At 38.3% G+C, this 25,747-nt stretch overlaps 2 protein-coding genes across 2 annotated transcripts; one reads left to right on the top strand and one right to left on the bottom strand.

The window, feature by feature from the left end:
- The first annotated feature begins 473 nt into the window (after positions 1-473).
- Positions 474-5,090, top strand: LOC116119930 (putative disease resistance protein RGA3). The gene is made up of 8 exons (XM_031405867.1): positions 474-3,392; positions 3,706-3,809; positions 3,907-4,001; positions 4,092-4,296; positions 4,533-4,601; positions 4,774-4,799; positions 4,886-4,950; positions 5,051-5,090. Exons 1-2 carry the CDS (start codon positions 474-476, stop codon positions 3,721-3,723), a joined length of 2,937 nt encoding a protein of 978 aa, XP_031261727.1. The 3' UTR covers positions 3,724-3,809; positions 3,907-4,001; positions 4,092-4,296; positions 4,533-4,601; positions 4,774-4,799; positions 4,886-4,950; positions 5,051-5,090.
- Positions 5,091-6,341: 1,251 nt separating this feature from the next.
- On the bottom strand, positions 6,342-13,478 carry LOC116119931 (protein SIEVE ELEMENT OCCLUSION B-like). The gene is made up of 11 exons (XM_031405868.1): positions 13,332-13,478; positions 13,153-13,254; positions 11,220-11,653; positions 10,904-10,992; positions 10,612-10,769; positions 10,035-10,514; positions 9,350-9,949; positions 8,671-9,162; positions 8,148-8,599; positions 7,428-7,524; positions 6,342-6,683 (listed from the first exon to the last, which is right to left on the bottom strand). The coding sequence occupies exons 1-11, from the start codon at positions 13,476-13,478 to the stop codon at positions 6,342-6,344; spliced, it is 3,393 nt and encodes a 1,130-aa protein (XP_031261728.1).
- Positions 13,479-25,747: the final 12,269 nt, after the last annotated feature.

The following is a 25,747-nucleotide window of genomic DNA, read 5'->3' on the forward strand; positions in this document are numbered from 1 at the left end:
GTATTTTTTATAAAATCTGGGGGTAGGCCTGGCCCGGTTGGATATATATTTAAGTGTAATTTTTTTGGGCTAAAACTTTGGAATTTTTTTTTTTAAAATCTGACCCTTACAGAGGCTGGGTCCGCCCCTTAGATGCTGCGTCAGTGAGCCCATATTTGGTTCATAATAAGATGTGATATCCAGTTAAAGCCGAATCAGTGCCTACTCTACATTTACTAGTTTTTGATTGGGTGTAATGTTTCCATCCAGTGATCTCAATTTTTAGAATATTAGATTATGTTTCACCTAATACGCGTAATCAAATCAGTGATTATAAACATTAATTTGTCGATTAGTACTAAAGCATAAACTTGTGTATGATTCCTTTTATCTTTCTCTGACTATAAACATTGATCAGTTACCACAAAATAAACACACCAACCATTTCAATTTCTATATTTCTGTTTTCATCAATTACATAACATCATTAAATTATGGCTGAAGCGCTTGTGGAGATAGTGTTGGAACAATTTGTTTCAATCATTCGTCAACAGGCGGAAGAAGGGATAAGTCTGATTGCAGGTGCTGAGCGAGAAGTCGAGAAGCTTCTAGGCAACTTCCGGGCAATTAAAGCTGTGCTGGCTGATGCTGAGAACCGACAGGTGAAAGAGAACGCTGTGAGAGATTGGTTAGCCAAGCTTAAAGACGTGTCCTATGACATTGACGATGTGTTGGATGAATGGAACACGAAGCTTCAGAAATTGAAGATTAAGAAAGCTGAAGATGCTTCTAAGCCTCTGAAAAAGGTATGTTCCTTCATTCTTCACTATCTCGGTTGTAGGACATTGATTATGCGTTATGACATTGGCGCCAAGATAAAACGTCTTGATAGAAAATTAGATATTATTGCTGTGGAGAGAGAGAGGTTCAACTTTAGAACAATCACCGAGGATAGCAAACAAGTAGAACGAGTAATCACCACATCTGATATTGATTTCACAGAGCTTTGGGGAAGAGATAAAGATAAGAATTCACTAGTCGATTTGCTCTTGGTTCAAAGTAGTCAACAACAAGCCTTCCCCATAATCTCTATAGTAGGGATGGGAGGAATGGGCAAGACAACTCTTGCTCGATTAGCTTTTAATGATTACAGGGTGAACAGCCATTTTGATAGAAAAATATGGGTGTGTGTTTCTGAGCCTTTTGATGAGCTCAGGGTTGCAAAAACAATACTTGAATCTCTCACACATAGTCCATCACAATTAGTTGACTTAGAAATTGTAATGCAAAACATAGGTCGACAAATTGAAGGAAAGAAGTTTCTTCTTGTCTTAGATGATATATGGTCTGAAAATCCTAAAAATTGGAGAAATTTGAAACGTACTCTCAAGTGTGGATCTCTAGAAAGTAGAATTTTAGTGACTACACGTAAGGAGAGTGCTGCGAGGGTCATTAGAACCACCAACACAATCTCACTAAGAACACTTACCGTTGAGGAATCTTGGTCGTTGTTTTGTCAACTTGCATTTTCTGGAAAAACCAATAGTGAGTTTGAAGAAATTGGTAAAAAGATTGTTCAAAAGTGTGAAGGTTTGCCTCTTGCTATAAAGACTTTAGGTAGTCTTTTGCACCTTAAAAAAAAACTTGAAGAATGGGAAAATGTGTTAAATAGTGAAATATGGGAATTAAAAGAGGTAGAACTGAACATTTTTCCACCTCTATTATTAACCTACTATGATTTGCCCTCAATGTTGAAAAAATGTTTTTTATATTGTGCCATCTTTCCTCGAGACTATAAGATAACAAAAGATAAACTGATTAAGTTGTGGATGGCTCAAGGTTATCTTAAGGGAGACAACAGGGATGATGAGGTTTTAATTGGTGAAGATTGTTTTAAAAGCTTACTCCCTTTCTTTCAAGATTTTGAAACAATTGAATATGATGGTAGCATAATAAGTTGCAAAATGCATGTTATAGTGCATGAACTTGCCATATTTCTTGTAAAGAATGAGTTCTGCACTATAGAAATTGATGGTCCTGCAAAGCCTCAATTAGAGCTTCATTGTAAAGAAGCTCGACATTTAATGATGATTGGGAACTCAACTTCTATTGATGTTAATAATGAGAAATTGCGTAGCCTTATTGTTGAGAGAACTGCATCTGATATTAAGATTGGAGTTGATTTATCAAATTTATTTGACAAATTGAAATGTGTAAGAACGTTGGATTTGAGTTCTTGTTCACTCGAAGAAATTCCAGAAGGAATTAAGAAATTGATCAATTTGAGATACCTTAATTTATCTCATAATGTAAACTTAGAAAAATTGCCTGAAACATTATGTGAGCTACACTATCTGGAGACCTTAGACGTCACTGAATGTTTCCGGCTCCAAGAACTACCCCATGGGTTGGGAAAATTATCTAACCTAAGGCATTTAAGAAACCATAGGACTTCTCTAAGTTACATGCCCAGAGGAATTCAGAGATTAACTAGTCTTCGAGAATTAAGCAAATTTGTTGTGAGCAATGTTAGTGATGATAATAAAGCATGTAGCCTTGCACATCTAGAGAATTTGAAGGACCTTAGAGGGTTTCTTCTCATAACTGGGTTGGGAAATGTAAGTGAAGTGGGTGAGGTTAAGAAGGCAGAACTTAAATATAAGACAAAGCTCCGAGGTTTGGGTCTAAGATTTGATGGGTGGATGTATGCGGAGGATGAAGGAATTTTCGAAGACTTAGAACCACCTCCAAATTTACAGGAATTAATGATACAATATAACACAGGGAGAACTATGCCCCTGAAATGGATCCTGTCGTTAACCGAGTTGAAGGTGTTAAAGCTATCGTCTTGCTTTGAATTCAAGTATTTGCCTGCTTTAGGTGAATTATCAACACTTGAATCACTCATGATATGGAATATGACGAGTGTAAAAAAAGTTGGGAATGAATTTTTGATAGAAAGTGGCAACAAGTCATCATCTTCGTCTTCATCTTTGATGTTCCCCAACCTGAAATATCTTGCTATGTGGAGTATGGAAGAGTGGGAAGAGTGGGAAGAGTCAGATTTTGATGTTGCAAGTATCATGCCATGTCTTCATTCCTTGAAACTTTCCTCATGCCCCAAATTAAAGTCACTGCCAGAGTACATAATTCGTCCAACACCAAGATTGGAGAAATTGGAGATCGAAAACTGTGGTATTCTAAAACAATGTTACAACAAGAAGACAGGACAAGACTTCTCCAAGGTCTCTCATATTCCTGGGTTCGTGGTTATGGATGATTCTATGAGATCCACTTCATTAGTTAATGTCGATCCTGAAACTGACCCACCTATCATGGAGTCACGAATTCAAGATAAAGGCAAAGGAAAGATGCCTATCGACTTCTCGACTACAATGAGCAGTGACCCACGGGTAATTTCTTTCACATTCTCTTTCTGTTTAGTTGTCATTTATACTTTAACTGTGTTGAATTTTAATCTATATCACTTTTAAATTTGTCTTACTATCTGTTCTAAAACTTGATTTTAAAATTCAATCTGCTGAGATTTTAAATAATGTATTGCATCCTGCTAAAACAGTTCTTGCAGACATAGCAGAAACTTCTAATCTGTGCAGATGCTCTGTTACCACTTCAAATCTGGTCCACATCATCAAATCATTCTTCTTATTTCTCATTAAAAATTTATCTCGTCTCATTGTGTTTCTTTTGTTCTTGTTAAACCAGACATCAGATTCTGAATAGACAAATGTTTTTCGAGCTGCGGCAAACAGTAAGCAGACTAGACATCTTGTGAAAGCTACCGATGTTTACTATCAGCTACCATTGAGGTGTAACAGAACTCCATTAACTTGCAGTCACTTCTTGAGCAATTGATGTCTTATGTTGCAAAATTGTTCTCGCTAATTCCAATATTTAATGTTACAGGAGAAGATACTTAGTTTCTTATTGGATTTAGTGTTTTGCCGCATGTAGAAGAGAGAATAGCTTGATTTGACCTGTTGACGAAATGAAACTTTTTGGTAAAAATGCTTTCCAGCTTATATTGATTATCTTGTTTTAATTATTGAAGCCTTATTTTTCTTCTAAACTGTGTTTCTCTCTTGTGACAGATTCTACCAAGAAACATGTCCAGTATGGGGTGAAGTATTTTGCTCACAGTAAGAGTGGGGGCAGGTTAGACATGCAAGCGCTAAAGGAGAAGAAAGTGTGTCAATCAGATGTTGTGTCTTTGTTTCCTTACCCGAAGAATGATGTGAAAAGAATACAAAAGAGGAGTTGTGAAATGGTATTTCTTGCACCCAAAAGATCAACTTGGTTAGTTAACCTCTGTAACTGCTATGCACTCTTCAAAAATTCTGTATTATTCAATCAGAAAGCATATCACAAAAATGTGGGACTGTTCATATCATATTATCAAAATCTGAGCTTATAAGTCTAAAGTAACAGAACAAAAAGGTTACAATTAAGTAAATAGCTGTGCTATCATATACATTTATGTGTGCCTCTGTTTGAGGAAGTTAATGAGAATTGTGTTGACAAAAACAATGCAGAAGATGCTACAAGCTAGAGAACCATGGTTCCAGATTCATTAATGAGACTAGCTGGGAGAATGCCTGAAGGTAAGAGGAATAATTAAGGAATAAATTTATCTACTTTAAATGATTGAGATTCAATATTGTATCCAATTTGTTTATTATTTTCTATCTCATTTATGAAGTGCAGCTTATGTTGAGTCATTTATGTAGCTTATGTTAGTTTAGCTTCACTAGTTGCCCCAAATTTTCTCTGCAGGATGTCTTGATAGCTCATTTCTAGAGGTTTGTTTTGACTGTCTTCTGGCTGTTAATTTGGGATACTAAAAGGCCTTTTTCTTCATAAGAAATTCTGGATTTTGATTTTTCAGTTCCATGCAGAGAAGCAAGTTCAATGTATCACGAATTTCTTCAGAATGATACTCTTCTTGAAGGGGTATTCTTTGAGCTTCTATTTATATCTATACATGATCGATTCTGTCTTTTATCTTTTAAAATTTTTTTTCTGCTTCGGTATAATTTTTTTTTCTCACTAGACTTGCATTTCATCGTCAAAGCTCAAGGATCCTGAAGATATTGAAGTATATTGGAAGAAAGCAGGATTCATGGACGTGAAGACTTTGTTTAAGAAACTCCTAGTTCTTCTTTAACTTGTACAAATTGGGTAAATCTATGGCTTGCAAAGATGAATTAAAATTAATGCTTCAGTGTTTTCAAAATGTTTTTGGAACTGTGTTTTTGACAGAAAGGCAAAAATGAGTTTTGCGAAAACATGTTAGAAAATGACTCAAGCTTTCTCTCTGTGTCTTTTATTGTTTATAAATAGCTTCTCATTTCATGATTTTTCATCTTTTAAGAGCTTACTGTTGATTCCTAATATATAATTCATTCTTTGAGCCTTGATTTGCCAATCCTTCTGGAGGAGAAAGAGTTTTTATTTTAATTTTAGTTTTTCTCTTTCGGTGTGTATTCGTACTTTTTTACTTCGTAATATGATTTGAATGTGGGTTATTCACTTGTAAAATGTGAGATTTTTCACTTCGAGAGAGTTGAAAGACTGAGAGAAGAATGTAACTTGTATATCTTTTGAGGGTTGAAGTTTCATAGTGGAATCCTCAAAGCCATAAAGCTTTGAGGCGTGGATGTAGGTCAAGTTTGCAGCCGAACCACGATAAAATATTGTGTCTACTTGCTTTTTTATTTTTATGTTTTTTTGTGATTTATTTGTAATTTCTGTTCTCATTTTAGCATAAATTCAACTTAATTGCCAAAATTGGTAATACTTTCACTGAGAACATCTTAACCCGATTCACCCCATTGTTGGTGCTAATCTCTTAAGTTCTTGAGGAGTCGTTTTATTTTATAAGAGCCAACCAACACGTTTTTGATACTAAGACAACTCTATCTTGTAGATAACAATGCTACCAAATGCATGCTTTTTTAGCATATAGTATAGAATGCAGTTGGTTCTTAAATGGTAACAAATTATAGGCTCATATCTTATTGCTGATCAGTGGCAGCAGAAATCAGAAAACTTCATTTTAGTGTTGCGTCCTGAAGTCAGTATAAACAATTGTCCCTTAATTTACAAACATTAGTCTATGGAATGAATATGTGGCGTCATTTAGTTTGAATGAACAGTTGCTTCAATATGCATAGAGCATATATATACTATGGAATTTCAAGAGAAATTCTTCAATTCTCCATGGACTTTTTTCTTATTATTTGACCAGTATTCTGATACCAAATTAGCGCAAGGCAGAGTTGGACTCCATAAGCTTTGAGGGCACATCATGGTCTACAACCCCACCTACCAAAGAAAACAACTCAGAGTTTGGAGCTATTGAGTTTTGGGTTAGGTATAAGCATGGTGGATGGAATCATACCATAAGAGAGGACCATAACCATGTCACGATCTGTTATTGTGGGAAATATGTGAGCTATAGTTATCATTGTGCATCCCGGAAAATTTTCTCGAATTATTCTTTGCAGAGTGGCATCTGTAGCCGAGTCAATTGATGCAGTTGCTTCATCTAACACCAGGATTCTGTTTCTTTTATTACAGTAAAACATATAGAATATTGAATGATACTCCTTAAAATTACCAGATGAATCCAGAAACATAGGAAGCTTGCAGGCAATTGCTTTAAGCTGGCACTTCTCCAAGACCTAGAAATCAAGGACAAAATTGATGATTCATACACAAAAATTGACAACACATTAAGTGGTAATAGGTGGCCATTACACAAGCAAATTTGTGTTAATTGATCCTGCGGCTTCCTACACTAAAGCCACATTTTACAAGCATGGAGGTGAAGCACACATGTAAGGTTACGTTCCTATCAACATAAATCAGCAGGAATCTTCAATGGTTGGTCAGATATTGTCTTTTCTGTCTAGTGTTTAGTCAAAAGGGAGACGTTTCTCACGAGTTCATATACAATATGTATAACTTTACTCTTTGCACACATTTTATTGGCTTTATTTCCTATGCTTAACATAGTTTATTTATCCCTCTTTTAAGGCAAAGAATCTCAGGCCCACCTCTTCACTTTTGTGTAGGAAAAGACAACAATGATTAAGCTGCGAGCAATAATTGTCACTTATATAAGCTGGCACTCCTCCAGGGACTAGTCGTGAAGTAGAAATTAAGGCATAGAATCCTTTGGGCCTTCCCCCCTCATTGGCTAGGAAATATTGGAAAATTTGGTTTTTCATCGAAAAGATTGAGCTGAATTCACAAAAATCTGTAACCCTTTACTGGCTTGGAGGAGAATAATCTACAACAAGGCACACAACATATTTGTTTGCTAAGAGTACTCTGTTTAGGCGGCCGAGCTGTAAATGCTTCTCAGAGGGACAGAATATAACAATTAGACAAAAAATAATAATTCAATTAAAACTAATTGTTACGAAACTAAGATAAACTAATGTTGCAGGTTTATCAAGATAAATTAATGCTGCAGGTGTATTGACAATGTCTGTCAAAGTATGAGGTGTGCAGCAGCTGCTGAAACCATGTAAGAAATTTGCATTCAATAATCATGTGTGGCTTAGATGAAGTAATATCTATGCATTTAATAACTTATTTTACATTATTATAACAATAAACGCAACCTTATTTTCACACCTCAACTGAAGTAACAAAAGCTGGCAAGTAGTATCATTACCTTATTCAATCCTAAACCTTATTTTTTATGATATTAAATATGATATGTCTATCATAGATGTGGGTTTTTGCAGTTGGTTGAGCTGATGATTGAGTGCAGTCACAAAATCCGTGTCCTCCATATGTTTTTTCTGTTGGAGTTGTCGACTACTTCAGCGGCTTTTCCATGTATAACCGCTGTAGGATTCCTTTTGAGTTATTAATTCCTTTTTGGGTTGGGCTTAGGAATAAGAATTCTTGTAAAACTAGGTTTAATCTCTTAAACCTAGTATATAAACATACTTTTCTCTTGTTATGGGAGTGAGAACAATTCATTCATTGTAAACGAGAGAGGTGAGGCATATTGCAATAATATTGACTCAGCTGGACGTAGCCTACATTGGGTGAACCAGGGTAAATCGCGCGTATTACATTCTTTGTTTACTGTTTGTTTTGTTTAACTATTATTATTTTGTTCCTGTTGCTTCTCTATTTCGTTCATTTTCCATGAATCAAAATCTTCTAAGCACTGCAAAATGGTTTCACCCTTGGCCTCAGCCATGGCTGTTTCTCTTCCCCTGCAAAACATAGCCCATCCTTCATCACTACTATCAAAGCTAAGCATTGTTAAAATCTCGTGCATTGTAGGATCATTTTCCAGTTCACGGCTGAGTTGTATCTTAGAGTTCCACATGCTCTCTATCCGCTTCCAGAAAAACCAAACCAGATAGGGTTCTAGCAATGTGGAGCTAAGCTTCTCCACCAAAATGCTGGAGATATTTTCTTGAATTTTCTCTTCAGGGTTGCTCTTCCCCACATAAAGGATTTCCAATGGAATGCCTGCAGCTTGTGCGACTGTCTTTGCAGTGGCTGTGAATTTCCTGATCCATTCTATGTCGTCTCCACCATACAAGCATATGTACTTTTCTTCTTCTATCTGAAATTGCAAAAATGTATAATTAGTAACAGTTTAATTCCGGTGTAAGTATATATGAGAAGTATATTTACCCAAGAGGCAATGATTTTATCTATATTTTCTGCTAACAACTCAATTCCCCAAGTCTGTCGTGTCCAAAGTTCTGCCTCCTTGCTCCTAGTGAAAGGGAATGCAAGGATTCCCCAAATCCGGAGCATGTGGAAGGCATTATTGTTGACCATTTCCCCTTCCGGATCAATTACCACAACTATAGGTTTCTCCTTGAACTGCCACACTATCTTTATGTACGTGATCACTCCTGGATCGACCATTGAATGATCATACACAGAATACCATGGCATTTTCCACAGGAGATTCTCAAATTGATTTTGCTTTGCTTTGGCCAATGCGGTTGACCTGTCCACAACTGGGATCCACACCACTTCATACTTAATCTCTTTCCCATTTAGACACTGACCAGAATATGCAATCAGTTCCTGTAGGATGCGTAACTCATCCATGGTGATGTCCATGTCTGAAATGAGGAGCAGCACTATCTTACTCTTCAAAACTTCGATGTTGACCTGTTTTTGTCATGCAGTATGAACATGTTTTAATACGAAAGTCTAGACCAATAATCTTTTTTTTGCTATTGCTACGTTTCAATGGTAATAAGATATAGCAATATTTTGAGTAAAATTAGTGAAATTGATTTTCCAGGAAATTAATTTTTCTTAATTTGAAAAAAGAAAAAAGAAAAAATCAGCATACCTTTTCCTTGGTGTCACCCTTAAGAAGAAGTAGTTGATCTTCCTTAGCATAAATCAATTTCCTTAGAACCTTCATGTTATCCTTTTGCGGTGATTCCATGATTTTCTCAAATAACAGTTTACGGTGATAATGACTGAGTGCAGTCACAATATCCTTGTCTTTCACATGTGTTCTCCATAATTCAAAATCACTCAAGCATTGCAAAATGGTATCACTTTTGGCCATACCCATGGCTGAACCCCTGCAAAACACAGCCCATCCTTCATCACTTTCATCGAAACTGAGAATCGTATTAATCTCCTTCATTATAAGATCATGTTCCACTGTATAGCCGAGTTGCATCCTAGAGTGGTACATGCTCTTTAACCGCTCCCAAAAGAACCAAACCAGAGGGAGATCTTGCAATGAATGGCTAAGCTTCTCCACATTAATCACGGAAATGTTTTCCCAAATCAGCTCCGTAGGGTCCTTCTTCCCCACGTAAAGGATCTGCAATTTAATGCCTGCAGCTTCCGCAACTGTCTGTGCTGCTGTTGTGAATTTCTTGATCCAATCTATGTTTCCTCCACCATAAACGAATATGTAGTTTCCTTCTTCTATCTGAAATTGGAAAAACTGAAAATTATGGCGTGTCATGCATATTTCGTTCAGGTCCACGAATAATTATTTAATAAGCATATAATACCCAAGTTTGAATGGCCTCATCTATATGGTTGGCTAAAAAATCAATTCTCCAAATCTCTTGTGTCCAAAGTTCTGCTTCTTTACTGCTGGTGAAAGGGAATGCACGGCTTCCCCAAATCCAGATTATGTGGAAGGCATTACTGTTGATCACTTTCCCTTCACGATCAAATACCACAATAATGGGATTCTTTATGAACTGCCACACTTCTTGGATGTACATGATAACTGCTTTGTCGATCATTAAAGGGTGATACACAGAGTACCATGGCATTTTCGACTGGCGATTCTCAAACTGATCTTGCTTTGCTTGGCTCCATAGGGTTGACATGTCCACAACTGGTATCCACACCACTTCATACTCCCTTGTTCGATCATCAGGAAACTCTCTATACATTTTGTCTAGGATGAACACCTCTTCATCAATGTACATGTTTGAAATGAGGAGCAGCACATTCCTTCTCTTCAACACTTCGATGCTAGCCTGTTTTTACCACAAAATAAAAGACAATTACATTATATTCGGTGAGGATAGTATGTTTCATAATTCAGAAAAAAGAAATGAGAGAAAATTAGCAAACCCTTGTCTTGGTATCATCCTTGACCTTGAGGAGAGGTAGCTGATCTTCTTTAGCATAAATCAATCTTCTCATAACCTCTGTGTGATCAGTAGGCACTTCTTTCATGAGTGCTTTCAGTGTTTCAAGTCTTTGACGGTCTGCATTAGACCTTTCATGCTCTGCATTGATCACACCAAGTAATGGTATATTTTACTTATCTATTTAGTCATATAATGAATCAAAATTATTTTTCATGGAACTGTTTTCTGTTTGTTTCTTATCTTTTCAATAATTTTTTGTGGGAACGAGTCACCTGTTATTTGATTGAGTAGAATCTTAAGACCGTCGTGTATGAAGCTGACATTCTTGGCGAAACTTGCCTTTTCTATTGATGATATTTTCCTGAGATAACCAAGAACAAAATCACCGTATAAATGTGTTGCATGTGTTCGTTTTTACTCGCATGTCATCAAAATCTTTAACGATAATACTCTCCGTTTAAAATAATCCAGTAGTTTAAAGAAATGTTGAGTTCAAATTCAATAAGTACGTGTTAGTTAACTTGTTTTCTTTCACAGATCAATTAAATTACGTATACGATAAGAAAGATAGAGAAAGGATTAGCATACTCATATCCTAAGCCAGCGAGGGCCAAAATTTGTGATGCGCAACCCACAATGCTTCGAATGGTCCAATAAACTGCCGTGGAGATCTTCATTTGGTCGGCATTGATATCGTTCTGAGATTCAAACTCTCTCAACTCAACAATCCATTTGGTTATATTTAGCGCGGCCTTGATGACGTTGCTAACTTCCTCAAATTTCAGTTTATGTGTGTCTACGCTCTCTTGAGGCTCTGGCAATTCCTTGAGTAGTGAAACTGATTTCACAAGTGGATTGCTGGAGAAAGGTTGTGGCATCACCAAGAATTCACCGAAGTTCAAAGCAAATGCAACCAACGCTAGCACTGCTTTTGCATCCCACTCGTAGCTTCTAAGGGTTTTGAATATTTCCAAAGTTGTGGCAAGTTCATGATCTCCACCTCCAGGAAACTTGCAGCATATCTGTTAAAGGGGGAAATTTTACATTATTTCTGAAAGGTAAAAATTGGAACTTAATAATCTCTTCTTATAAAAATGAATCCCTCTCTCAAATGGATGTACAATACAAGTTGAGGAATGTTATATATAGCATTACTGATTTTCTATTTTTCTTTATATGAAAGGTATTTTCTATTTTCCTTTATTTAACTAAGATTTCCTATTTCTTCTTCATCTCAAAATATATGTTTAGTACTTTCAAGTCATCAAGTTTTTTTTTTTCCTTTAATTTTCCGATTTTTATTGTCCAAACCCTAGCTTCCTAACTATGTCAAGGCGAGTTAGACCGTCATAAACTCATAATGCCGCTTTCAAATGTTTTCCTATGACAAGATAAAGGGGTTGGTTAGAGAAAGGGAATAGAAGACAAATAACAATTAGGATTCTTTTCTATATGAACTTTTAAAGATCTTATACCGCTTTTGCATTTTCATTTATTTATTGTTTACATATATCTAATTGTCTCGTATATTTTTATTATGTAACTATCAATCATAAACAATGTTTTTATACTCAAACTAGGCTTTGACCCAGTCAAGGGACCGGTCCTCAGATTTGGAGGTTCGACCGGTGGGTTGGATTGGAAACATTGTTATGATATCAACGTAACATAATAAAATTTTAAAGTTCTAATAATTAATAAATCTCAAAAATTTTGAATTCTGGATCCTGGAGCGGATGTTCCTATGCAATTTGGTTCTCTGACTGGTGATTAAAACACAGTTTAACATTGTTCATTTGATTCAACCCTAGGCCAATCCTATCTAGTCTGGTCTGGTTTTAAAACATGAATCATAAGTATATTTATATATTGTAATCACCGATCACAAGCATTTAAAAGCTCATATAAAAGATCAGATTAGGAAAGGATCTCGGTCTGACAAATTTTTTTTTTTCTTATTTTTCATGGATAAATACAAAAAAAAAAAAAAAAATAAAAAAAATAAAAAAAATAACCGTTGTTTGCGCCCGCTGTTGGAGTTGTAACTTTTGTTTTTTTTTACACTCATATGGAATTATATGCCATTTTCTTTTACTCTAAACAAAACTTTTATTACTTTTTTCTTTTTTTCATTTTCATCCTCGTCAAACTTTTATCACCATTCTATCATTAATTTTCTTACTCACCATACTTTTACCACCTACCAACAATTAGTGCAATCTCAAAAATTTTCCATCAAATTACAATGGTAGGGTAAGGGAACGCGACTGTGCTCTAGTCAATGCTTTTCTAGATGTTTAGCTTTTGTAATAGCAAAAGATTAGCGGTGTGGTGGTCTTTGCAATGACTGAGGTTTTAGGTTGATGTTCTTGGGTCTCAATATAAATCCCCAGAAATGCAAAAGAGAAAAGAAAAGAAAAAACCATCCTGATTGAAGCGAAGTATAAGACTAAAAACATGAAATAGATTTTTACTGTCATATTGAATAACATAATGAATGAAAAGTCATAGTGTAAAAAACCTTGCAGGAAATTTCGTTGATGGTAGATGACAAGAGATCGAGCATGCGATCAAATTGGAAAGCCTTGTAATCCAATACATTTAGCTGCATTTGTGTTGCTCCCTACATAGTATAATATTTATAGTCACACCCTTAAAAGTCTGCAGTAAATAGAGACAAGATTCATCATATATATATACCTGATCAAAACCAAAGCCAGGGACGGCACTAGGGGTGGCAGGTTGCACTTCAAAGATGTCCTCGATGATGTACACAAGAGGTTTCACTGCTAATGATTCACGGACATCATCGGGTGCAGCTGCATGAGTGTTTTGAGCTTTCCCCATCGTTGTAAGTTCTTTGTGGAGGAGTAAGAGTTCCTGGATGTGGTTGACATTTGATTTACCAGCCGGCATTTTAGGTGGTTGGACAGTAGAGGAATAGAAGAAAGTCTAATTGGATCATGTGCTATACCTTAGCTTCCCATTGAACAACCAAATGGAAATGGATATTTATTTGACGGACAAATTTTGGAAACTACCCCGAAGTTTCATATACCATCACTCAGATACGAATATATCTACAAATCCATCAAAAACTACCCCTAAACTCTTACGCCATCTACATGCTGATGACCATTTTTCCTACGGATAAAGATCTAAAGCAAGAGTACATGAAACGAATTTCCTTTTCCTTTTTTTCTCACTCCCTTCTTTCCAGCTCTCTTCTCTCACAAGCTCTTCTTTCTTCAACTCCTCTTTTCCTTTATCCTTCTCCTTTAAAAAAGACCAAAAATTCATAAAAGTTATACAAAAACAAGAAATTAAAAAAAGTGTACAGCAATTAAAAAAAAAAAAAAAAGACATAATACCAGCTCAAGCAACATAAAACAACACAAAATAATCGTTTTGATACCAATTTTATTACTGTAATATGTCGATGAAATTTTCTCTAATGCTTTCCAGATATAATCTATTATAATCAATAAAAGGATGTATTAGTAAAGTGTTAATACATAAAATTTTATTTAGATATTTTCAATTTAAAAAAAAAAAAATACATCATATATCATAAAACTATTAAGTGCTCGGTGTTCCTATTAAGTGTTTAAGTGACTCAAAAGAAACGACCTCTAAGACTGAGCTCCATTACTATTAACATAGAATCTCCATTGTTATGGGACCTCGTTTCGGAAGCTAAAGCAAGAACACATGAAAGGAATTTCCTTTTCCTTTTTTTTTTCTCACTCCCTTCTGTCCCCTCTTCCTTCACAAGCTTTTCTTTCTTCCACTCCTCTTTCCCTTTTACTTTATCCATTAAAGGAAATGCCAAAAATTCAGAATTCTTATATAAAAAAAAAAAAAAAAAAAAAAAATTTATACACACACACACACACCCCCCTTTTACCTCACTTTTTCTTATACTTCGTCATTAACTCTAAGCCATAGGCAAATCACATCAAGACGGGATGAATTTGAACAATGAAATGCATTTAGTTGAATAAAAAACTTTAATTTGATGCAATAACTTCCTTAAAAGCACACATTTAATTGTTAGACCCTTAGGAAAAATAGTGTTTTGGGGTTCCGTAATATTGTTGAATAGATTTTTGGGTCAAATTAAACTTTATGGCTAAAAGGAATTAGATAAATTTATTCATTCTAAAAAGATGGAAATAGCTAGGTTATATGTAAGAAAGGATTAAACATTTGAAACATGAAATAAAAAAGCTAACAAAATAAGTATATACATTAGGGACACATATCCAATGCAGAGAGCCAAAATATAAGCAAACTTGAAAAAAAAAAAAAAAAAAAGTTGATGGGGGCGTGTGGCCCCTTGTTTTGTATAATGGAGTTCTATATTCTTGTAATTCTTTTGCTTTCGTTTATATATTATTATTATTATTATTATTATTCATAATTTAAAACTGTATTATATTTTACACATATATGACTTTCATTTGGCACTTGTGCAGTGTCAAAGCTACCATTAGGCCTTGGTGGCATGGTTGTTAGTATCCTACAATACTTGATACGTATCATACGATACGATTCGATACAAGTCGTCAACGATACGTATCAGAAAGTATATCATAAACCTTTCGATACGTTGATATGTATCCTACGATACGATACGTATCCGTTCGTATCCTTAAAAATATCGATATAAATCGATATGACTTTATTAATTTGGGCCAAAGATCCAAAAAAAAAATTTGGGTCGAAACAGGGTCACCCCAACCCGATTCACTAAAACCTGTCTAAATTTACCCATTTTGCATGGAGAAAGTGAAGAGGAATATGTATTGCCCATTTTACATGATAATAATAATATAAGTAGAGATATAGATATTGACATTGATCTTGGAATTTTGTGATTAATTTTTGATTATGTAATACCGTAATTTAAAGTCAATAATAGAACAAAATTCTTTAATTAATCTTGGGGATGATATTAATTTTTAGAAAATTTTGATTATTTTATTAATTTTTTTGAAAAATGTGTATCTTACTATACGATACGATACGTGATACACGATTCAAAAAATTAGGTTTTTGATACACGATACGATACACAATTTGATAACCATGCTTGGTGGCCACTGGCCATGGCCATTCCAAGTTTTTGTATGATTTTCGCCGAGCACTATAAGCCTTCTATTATGGAATAAGTAGAAGATTTGTGATTTATAAGGCTGATATTTTTATATGAAATATAGACTCAATTGTAAGAAGTAGAAGATTTTTTCCTCCCAAAACAATAAGCTTGTAATATTCATAAATCACATCATAAAATGCTATCCAGTACAGATTTGATTAGTAACATCAAATGTTTTTCAATAGGTTTTTCAGTTCCTTGCAGTTTCATCATTAAGGACATATGAAGTTGATAGATCTATTTTCTGGGCAAGTTACCAAACTTTGGAACGAATGGGAAGTTCGAGCGGTAATTCTACTAAGCCTTCTTTTACAAATTATCCTCATCATATTTGGTTCTCAGAGAAAATACAGAACAAGAAGTTGGATAAAGATCGTTGTTTGGTCAACATATATGTCAGCAGATTGGGTGGCAACTGTTGCCTTAGGCAGCCTGGCTAAAATCCAAGCAACTAATGAAAGTAGTTGTTCAAAACACTACAATATGGGACTCCAGACATTTTGGGCACCCTTCCTTCTCTTGGATCTTGGGGGTCCTGATACTATCACGGCTTACTCTTTAGAAGACAATGAGTTGTGGTCAAGGCATTTTCTTCCGCTGCTTGTTGAAGTTGGAGTGGCAATTTATGTCTTCTTTCGCTCTTTCAAAATTACATCCCTTACATATGTATTCATTCCAGTATTTGTTGCTGGAATCATCAAGTATGGAGAAAGGACTTATGCACTTAAGTCCGCAAGCAACAAGCAGTTTAAAGAGGACTTGCTTTCCACTCATCTTATTGTGGAAAATGCTATGAGAATAGCTATGGGAATCAAAGAAGAAGATTTTTTGAGATGGAACTGATGGAGGAACCGAAAGAAATTTCGTATGAAAAAACTTTGAGCCGAAAGCCGGAGTTATCTAATAATATTGAAGAAGCTTATTTTTTGTTCAAGAGGTTTCAGTATCTCTTTGCGAACATGATTCTGCCCTTCAATGACCGCATAGAGTGCTACAACATCATTCAGAAGCAAAAGGAGTCAGACAATCCAGAGGCATATAAAGAGGCCTTTAAACTGGTAGAAATTGAGCTCGGATTTATGTATGATGTGCTTTACACCAAGGCAAACATAAATCATACTCGGATGGGATTTTTTCTTCCCATCATCAGCTTCTTTGCCTCTGTTTCTGCATTAATTGCCTTCTCGATTGTCATTGGTATTCATATTGATCCCCATCTCTATCCTCTAACCGACATCTTCATTACTCTCTTACTTCTTGCTGGGGTAGTTTTTCTAGAGGTTTACGCATTTATCGCGTTTCTTTTCTCCGACTTGACAAAAATCTTTACGGTCAAGAAACAAATGCCAAAGGCTACTTTTTGTAGATCACCTTCGACCAACAAGAGGTGGTCTGGACATGTAGCACAGTACAACTTAATAGATGTTTGCCTTACAGAGATACAAGCTGGCAAGTTCATTAATGGTGTTCGGAAGCTGCCTTATGTCAGCAAATGGAGAGAGGAGTGCCATTACTTGTATCGGAAAGCTGTGAACGATGATATGCAAAGAATGATTTTCGAGCAGCTGAAACATAGAGCTGAGAAAATCAAAGACAATTATACAATGAAGTCATGCAAAGAACTGTTGGCTCACAGAGGTAATTACGTGCGTGAAAATTTTGAAAAACTTGATGAATTCAACTGGAGCACTATTAATCTAGAATTTGACCACAGCTTTCTTGCGTGTCATATTGCTACTGATATTTCTTACTATCATGATTCTAAACAGAAAAATGAGGGTGATTTTCACCAAATGCGTGAAAATAGCAAATGTTTATCAGATTATATGTTATATCTTCTTTTTCTATGTCCATCCATGCTCCCGAAAGGGATTGGCGAGATAAGGTATAGAGATACATGTGACCCAGGTGAAGCACTTTTTAAAAAGACAAAACAAAAGTGGAGCTGATCAATTTGAAGTTTGCGAAATGATGCTCAAAATAAATATCAGCAAAGGGCATGTAACTCAGTCTATGTTGGTTCTTGGAAGAGAAGTCCAAAAATAAAAGGATGAATATTTGCAATGAAGGAGACGGCAAAAAGGCACTTCTTAGTCTGTATATTTCATTCATAAAACAAAGTCATTTATACAGACTTTTAACACTGTATTACCTACTGCAATATAATAAACTTATTACAAATCAACTTTAGTAGAAAACAAACACCTAACCAAGTTTAAGTCTCAACTAAACAAGACACAAAATCTGCATTTAAATGGCTAAATATCTGCTCCACAACCACTGCAAACTTAACAAAATAAACATGAGCTGTAACTTTGGCTCCAAAACATATTTGAATATCCAACAAAAAGGTTGTCCCATTTCCAGCAGATTATCACCTACATCATCACTCCTCCTTGATAAGCTTGCTGGAAACACCAAGTCTAAGTCTCAAACTCTCAAACTTGGTTTTAGGTATACCCTTGGTCATGATATCAGCAAGTTGATCTTCACCCCTGCAATGGATTAGTTTTACTTCAGCATTGCTTTCGGCTTCCCTCACAGCATGAAACTTGATCTTGATGTGCCTTGTCCTGCCATGTAGGATTGGATTCTTAGCCATGGCCACTATTGATTGGTTGTCACAGAAAATTACAGTAGGTTCTTCTTGAACCTGCCTCAAGTCCAGCATAATTTTCCTTAACCAAATAGCTTGGTTGACTGCTGCAGCAGCAGAAATATATTCTGCTTCTGCCGTGGACTGTGCTGTGGCGTCTTGCTTCTTGGAATGCCAGCATACGACCCCTGAGTTCAAGAAGAACACATAACCTGATGTACTCCTCATGTCATCAATGCATCCAGCCCAATCACTGTCAGAGTAGCCAACAAGCTGAAACTTTTTTGCTTTCTTGAACCATATTCCAAGCTCATCACTCCCTTTAACATACCTCAGTACTCTCTTGGATGCTTTAAGATGAATCTCACTAGGATTGGACATGAACCTAGAAAGAACACTAGCAACAAACATTAAATCTGGTTTGGTGGCAGTCAAGTACAGAAGACAGCCTATGATGTTTTTGTACATTATTTCATCAACTTTCTCAGCCCCATCATCCTTACTCAATTTTAAATTCACAGCCAATGGACTGTCCACTGGTTTGCATTTGTCCATGTTGTACTTATGCAAAATTTGAGTTGCATAACTCTTTTGATTGACAAATATCCCAAGGTGACTTTGGTGGATTTCCATCCCAAGAAAGTAGGACATCTCCCCTAGATCAGTCATCTCAAATTCCTTATGCATGGCTAATTTGAAATCATTAAGTTGATTTGAACTGCTCCCCATGATGAGTAGGTCATTAACATAAAGTGAAATTATGGTACACTCATTTTCCAGCCTCCTAACATATAATGTGTGCTCATTAGCACTCCTTGCATAACCCAAACTCGTCAAATACTCATTGATTCTGCTGTACCAGGCTCTTGGAGCCTGTTTCAAGCCATATAAGGCCTTTCTCAGCAAATACACCTTATGCTCTTGCCCTTCCACTTCATATCCCTACGGTTGCTCCACAAAAATTTCCTTATTGAGCCAACCATTTAGGAATGCTGACTTGACATTTAGTTGGTAGATTCTCCACTCAAATTGGGCAGCCAATGCAAGAAGAATCCTTATAGTATCATGTCTAGCCACCGGTGCAAAGGTATCCGAAAAATCCACACCATATTGTTGAGCAAAACCCTTAACAACTAATCTTGCTTTATGTTCATACACTGAACCATCAGGCCTTAGCTTCCTTTTAAAAATCCATTTTATTTGGATCACTCTCCTGGTTGTTGGTCTGTCAACTAACTCCCAAGTTTCATTCTTCTCAATCATGTTTATCTCCTCCTGCATTGCATTCCTCCAGACTTAGGCTATGCCCTACTGATTGCTTCCAGAAAGCTGTGACCTTATTTCCACGCCCATACTATCCATGTGATGACTAATTACCCACTCAGGCAGGTCCTCCAAAAGCCAGAGGCATCAGGTAAATTGCTTAAATGGGCCATGGAATTGAGTCAGTTCGATCTGAAGTACAAGCCAAGATCGACTATCAAAGGGCAGGCTGTTGCTGACTTCATCTCAGAATTCTCCCATCTTCCAAGTGAGTCAGAGTAATAGCCTAGCGAAGCCATCCAGGAAATCGCTTAAAATCTGTCGACCTGGAGCCTCTACGTCGATGGATCATCGAACAGAAAGAAGGCCGGTGTAGGTCTTCTCCTTTTGAGCCCTGAAGGGGCTCGTGTTCACGATATTTTTCGGTTTGGATTCAAGGCAACCAACAATGAGGCCGAGTATGAAGCTCTACTTGCTGGATTGCGGTTAGCCAGAGAAATGGGTGCAACCGCGATCAGTGTCCACAGCGACTCCATGTTGGTCGTTAACCAAATTTTGGGGGAATACCAAGCCAAGGAAGAAAACATGGTCCGTTATCTGAAAAAAGCTAAGGCCGCACTCGAGCCGTTCAAGCACTTCGTAATCACTCAGATTCCCAGAGATAGCAACTCTGTGGCAGACGCCCTGGCAAGAATAGCCTCATCGTTGGACTTAGAATCACCGGATAACATTCTTATTCGATTCGTCGAGGCCCCAAGTATCAGCCTGATTGAACAGGCCGTGAATGTGACAGAATCAGATTCCTGGATGACTCCCATTTTCCAATACCTCAAGGATGGGATCTTGCCTAACGACAAGGTCGAGGCAAGGGTTCTGCAAACAAGATCTACTCGTTACACCCTCATCGGGGACCAGCTGTACAGGAGAGGATTTAGTGCCCCTTTCCTTCAATGTGTAACCAGCGAAGAAGCAGAATACATCATGAGGAAAATTCATGAAGGGATCTGTGGTAATCATACCGTCGCACGATCTCTTGCGAACAAGGTCGTTTGTCAAGGGTACTATTGGCCCCGAATTCAAGATGACGCCTACAACTTTGTCAAGAGGTGTGATAAGTGTTAGCAGTTCGCGAACATACCGCGAGCTCCCTCCCACGAACTGATAACCATGACTAGCCCCTAGCCTTTTTCCATGTAGGGGATCGATCTCATCGGTCCTATGCCATTCGGGAAAGGAGGAGTCAAATATGTCGTGGTCGTGGTAGATTACTTCACTAAATGGGTAGAAGCCGAACCGCTAGTCGTGATCACGACCAGAAAGCTCAAAGACTTCATTTTCAAGAATATTGTGTGCCGCTTCGGAATTCCTCATACCCTCATCTCGGATAATGGGAAACAGTTTGACAATGAGGAATTCAAACAGTTTTGCAACGAGCTGGGCATCCATAAAAAATTCGCCTCAGTCGCTAGACCGCAAGCAAATGGCCAAGTTGAAGCTGTCAACAAAACCATCAAGCACACTCTGAAGGCCAAACTTGGCGCAGCCAAAGGGAATTGGGCCGACGACTTCCCCGAAGTCCTATAGGCGTACAGAACAACTCCAAGAACCTCCACCTCAGAAACACCTTTTTCGCTGGCATACGGATGCAAAGCGATGATCCCCGTAGAGGTGGGAACTGGTTCACTTCGGAGGGACTTATACAATGAGGCCGAAAACGAAGCACTTATGAGAGCAAGCCTAGACTTTGTTGAAGAACATCGTAGCAAGGCTTTGCTAAGGATAGCAGCCTATCAACAACGCGCGAAGAGGTTATTCGATTCAAAGGTCAGGCGAAGAGACTTCTAGGTCGGCGACCTTGTGTTAAAGGAAGTTCTTCTCAATACCAGGGAACCAAGTGCGGAAGTGTTAGGACCGAACTAGGAAGGTCAATACTGCATCGACAAAGTAATTAGATCGGTGACTTATCATCTCAAAAGGCTGAACGGTTCCAAAGTACCCCGAGCTTGGAATGCTGAGCACCTTCGACCATACTATTAGTAATTCCGAACTCAGTTTTCCTTGTAAATTAATTCCTGATTTTTGTAAATCATTTCCTTGTAAAGTGTTATTTTGTGCGCTTGTAACAATCTTCACATGTAATCTTGTTCATGTAAATGTGTTATGTTATCACACTTGTTCCAATAAATGTAAGCAATCAGGAAGTACTCATGTATAATAAAGTGAATAGAAATTGTAAAAGCAAAAATGTATTTCATTAATGAGGAGTACAACAGGCAAAATGGCATGACTATAAGCCGTAATCTGGCTCCTAGAGGACCGACCTCATCGTCCTAGGGCTGGTCGGCTAAGGGTTTATCCAAGGCATGTCCCGAATCTCCTGCTCGGGAGGCTGCCGCTTCATCATCCTCCCACGCCATGGACATAAGTGTATCCCGCCAGTCCCCCAGGAGGTCGGACATATCAAGTCGCGGATTCTTCGGTCGCAAGGCATAGATATACTCGATCGCCCATTCGGAAGCCTTCTCCTCGACCTCCGCTACCTGATTCTGTATCTCTTCTGTCAAGGAAGCAACTTTTCCCTGACTTGCCTGAAGTTCAACTTCGAGAGCTTGCCTTCGCTTCTCGGAGGCGTCCTTCTCTTGTTCTGTTCGCAAGGCTTGCAGAGAGGTTGCTTTGAGCTCCTGGTCCTTCTCCCCGACCTCCTTGGAGAGTCTGGCTATGGTCCTTTGTAGCTCCTTTGTTTCCTCTCCATGCTTCTCGAGCTACGCTTTTTGGAAGTCCACCATGCAAAGAGCCGCGTCTCTTTCATTCAGGTATCGGTTCGCCGACTCAGAAGATAGGTTTCTATCTGTTTTGGTGGCTTCCAGGCTTCTCTTGAGCGTTGCATTTTCTTCTTTCAGAGCAACCTCTCCCTTTGCGACTCCCAGTTGAACCTTCTCTAGGGACATTCGCATGGAAAGAAGGGCATGCGAACAAAGAAAGATAGAGTTAGCTAATCAAAAGGAGCTAAGGGTAGTCCTCGCCGAGGATAGTTCGTTTACCTTGCTTAAGTGTTGGACCGATGTGGACATTAGGTCCACGTCGCTGGAGTCTGCGAACTGCTTAAATGATTATGAGAGTCCGCATTCCAATAAAGCGTAGATAACCGACTGTAGGTACTTCGGAAGGTTCCCCAGCGAGTCCAACACTGGAGTATCCTTTCTTCGCGCCTTCAGCAGTGGTCGTATCATCCATCGGTTCCTCACCCGACCTCCTCACGTTCGACCTCGACCTCGACCTCTTTGGTTGATCGCCCTCAGATTCGGTCTCTGACTCTTCGACCTGAATCTGCCTCCTCCTCTTTCGTTGAGCCGTTGTCTTTAGCCTCAAGCGAGCAAGCAATGGTTGGGAGACCTTCGTGGTTCGTATTGGTGCGTCCTCTGACGGTTGTGGCTGAGAAGTTCCAGCAGGTCGCATCTATGGGCCCAATGTTGCACCTTTAGCCGGGGGAATGGTCGAAGCAGCATCAGTTGCCTTGGCTTTTCTTGATCGAGGAAAATTGAGCGGCCTTCATCGCGGTTGCTCTGACTCCTTTGGAGGCATGGTCGCTGCATGCAAAGCATCATTAGCAAAGATATTCTATTTCACGACCAAAAAAGGACCAGTTAGCAAGACTTACCCAATGGGGGCTCTAGCGACGCGTTTACGTTGAAGAAATCGTATTTTCTCAAATTCGCGGTCGTCATGAGTTTCTTCACGTCGCGCTTTTCCTCAGGTAGGGAGCCGAAATGCACGATCCTATTTCTATCGAAAAGCAGCCCTAAGTCGGTCGTCTTGTTAATTGTCAGTAAGGAATCAGGTCGTTAGAAAGAGCACATTTCGAATGTAATGAATTTGTCAAAAAAAAAAAAAAAAAAAAAAAAAAAAAAAAAAAAAAAAAAAAAGAAGAAAAAGAGGCCTACTTAGTTCCTGGAAGCGGCAATGGTCGTCATAGTGAAAGAAGAAAAACTTCGTTTCATAGGCCCTCGCGTTGCTCGGGTAACTGTGTATCCCCTCGACGATAGTAGGTCGCCTGGACAAGTAACAAGAATCCTTGTCCTTGCTCTTTTTCGAGAAATACGAGCAGTCGAGCTTCGTCGTGGTCAGCTCACCCAGCCCATTCTCGTGGTACGCAATGTACATTACAACGACAATGACGTACGTGTTCGGAGTCAGCTGCATCGACGCGACCCCGAAGTGGTCCAAAAGCGACATGATGAAATGGTGGAAGGGGATCAGTCCCCCGCCCTTGATGATCTCCTCAGGTATCGCGGCCAAGTCACTTGGCGGGTATCGCGATAAGTGTGTCACATCGAGGAAAACGTTCACCTCGATACCATACTGCTTCATTACCCTCTCAAGCTCATCCCTGGTAAGTACCGAGAAGACCTCGAGAGGGATACTCAGAGCACCCTACAGGGACGAACCGGTTCCCTGCTCGGATCTGGTTGTTGAGGGGTTCATTTTGCCAATTTACAAAAGCGACAAGTAGAAGGGTCATTTAGCCGCCGTATGCTATTTCGTACGATGACGTGGGAGGAAACAAACTCCCTAAATCCCAAAGAAAACCCTAACAGCACAATTCGAGCCGCCATTCATGGCTCGAACCCGACGTAAGCGTCTTGTCTCCGATGGGTTACCGGAAGACTTACGCCATTTAATCATGGAAAATAATGAAACAAAAACAGAGAAAGGTTCTTACCTCTCGGAGTATGAGAATAGCTTCCACTTCGAATACCGGAGAAATGCAGGTTTGGAAGGCAAAGGCTCCAGGTTTGCAAAAATCTCTTACTCTCTGTGAAAAAGACTCTGGTGACATTGCCAGAGAAAGATTTGAGTTTTTTATAGCGTATGAATCGACGTTTGGATTTCTCGGAATCGAAACAGTGTTTGAGCGACAAAGATTTCTCACCGTCGATCACGGCCATGTGTCGCTCATCAGCGGGGAAGAGTGAGCGTCACGACTGAAGAAAGTCAAACCTTCATCTTTCCTGTTGAAAAGCTCAAATGACGGCCATCTCTCTCTCTCAGAGCATTAATGGCGCCTCAATATGCATTTAATGCTCTGGTAAGGTGCGTCATTCCAACATACCTCGCATTTAATGTTCTGATAAAGTGTACTGTGTCAGTATACAACGCATTTAATGCGTCTGGCTGGCCCTTATCACGCACAGGGTACATCTGTCAGCGCAAAGACTGCTTCCTTAAATGCAACCATATCAAAAGCACAACAAGTGCCGTATGACGAAATCAGGTCGCTTGCCCTCTGCAAACAATGATCATACGAGGTCGTGTTCGCAAAAAGTGCCATCCCGACCTACTTTCAAACGGGCCAGAATTTCCAGAATTTTCAGAAATCATCCAATTGCGGCATGACTTGTAGTTTCAAAGGTTTAATCCTCGAACCTTAAAAACTAGGGGACTTCTGTTATGCCTAAAAAATATAAGGGATGACCTAAGATCCAGTCAGCCTACAGGAGTCAGATCATGGGTACACCTACAGCCTGCTTCCGTCAGAATAGTGGGTGCACGTCAGGCCAGCTAGAAGTTGTGATGATCCCACGTGTCCAATCCCTGCTCCAAATCATGCAAATCACTCTGGAAGGTGGGCAATGTGACATAAAGAAGGATTTGCACGGATAATCCCACCAACTTACAAATTTAGTGATCATTACCTCAATGCATCCCACTATAAATTGGGAGCTCCTCTCTCATTAAGGGGGTTCGCACATTTTTACACTAGATTAGCTACTCTCTCTCTCTCTCTCTCTCTCTCTCTAGAAGCATTTGATACCTTGTAATATCATTGTAAAGTCAGTCAGCTAAAAGCGACCTGACCCTTATCATCAATATAAGCATTAGTGGATGCAAGACTTGCTACCTTAGCATCCGAACCACTTTAAAAACTGTCCCCATTGCATTTACTGTTATTTTCCTTTGCATGCACGTGTGTCTTTTGGGCCAGCTCAACATCTCACACGTGTGTTTCGTTGGTGTAAAAATCACGCATCAACAGAGATGAAGATGTTATCCATTGATTTCTTTGCTAATCAAAAATTCCAAGTTTAATATGTTAGA

The sequence above is a fragment of the Pistacia vera genome, unplaced genomic scaffold, assembly GCF_008641045.1.
Source record: "Pistacia vera cultivar Batoury unplaced genomic scaffold, PisVer_v2 Contig911, whole genome shotgun sequence".
Lineage (NCBI taxonomy): Eukaryota > Viridiplantae > Streptophyta > Magnoliopsida > Sapindales > Anacardiaceae > Pistacia > Pistacia vera.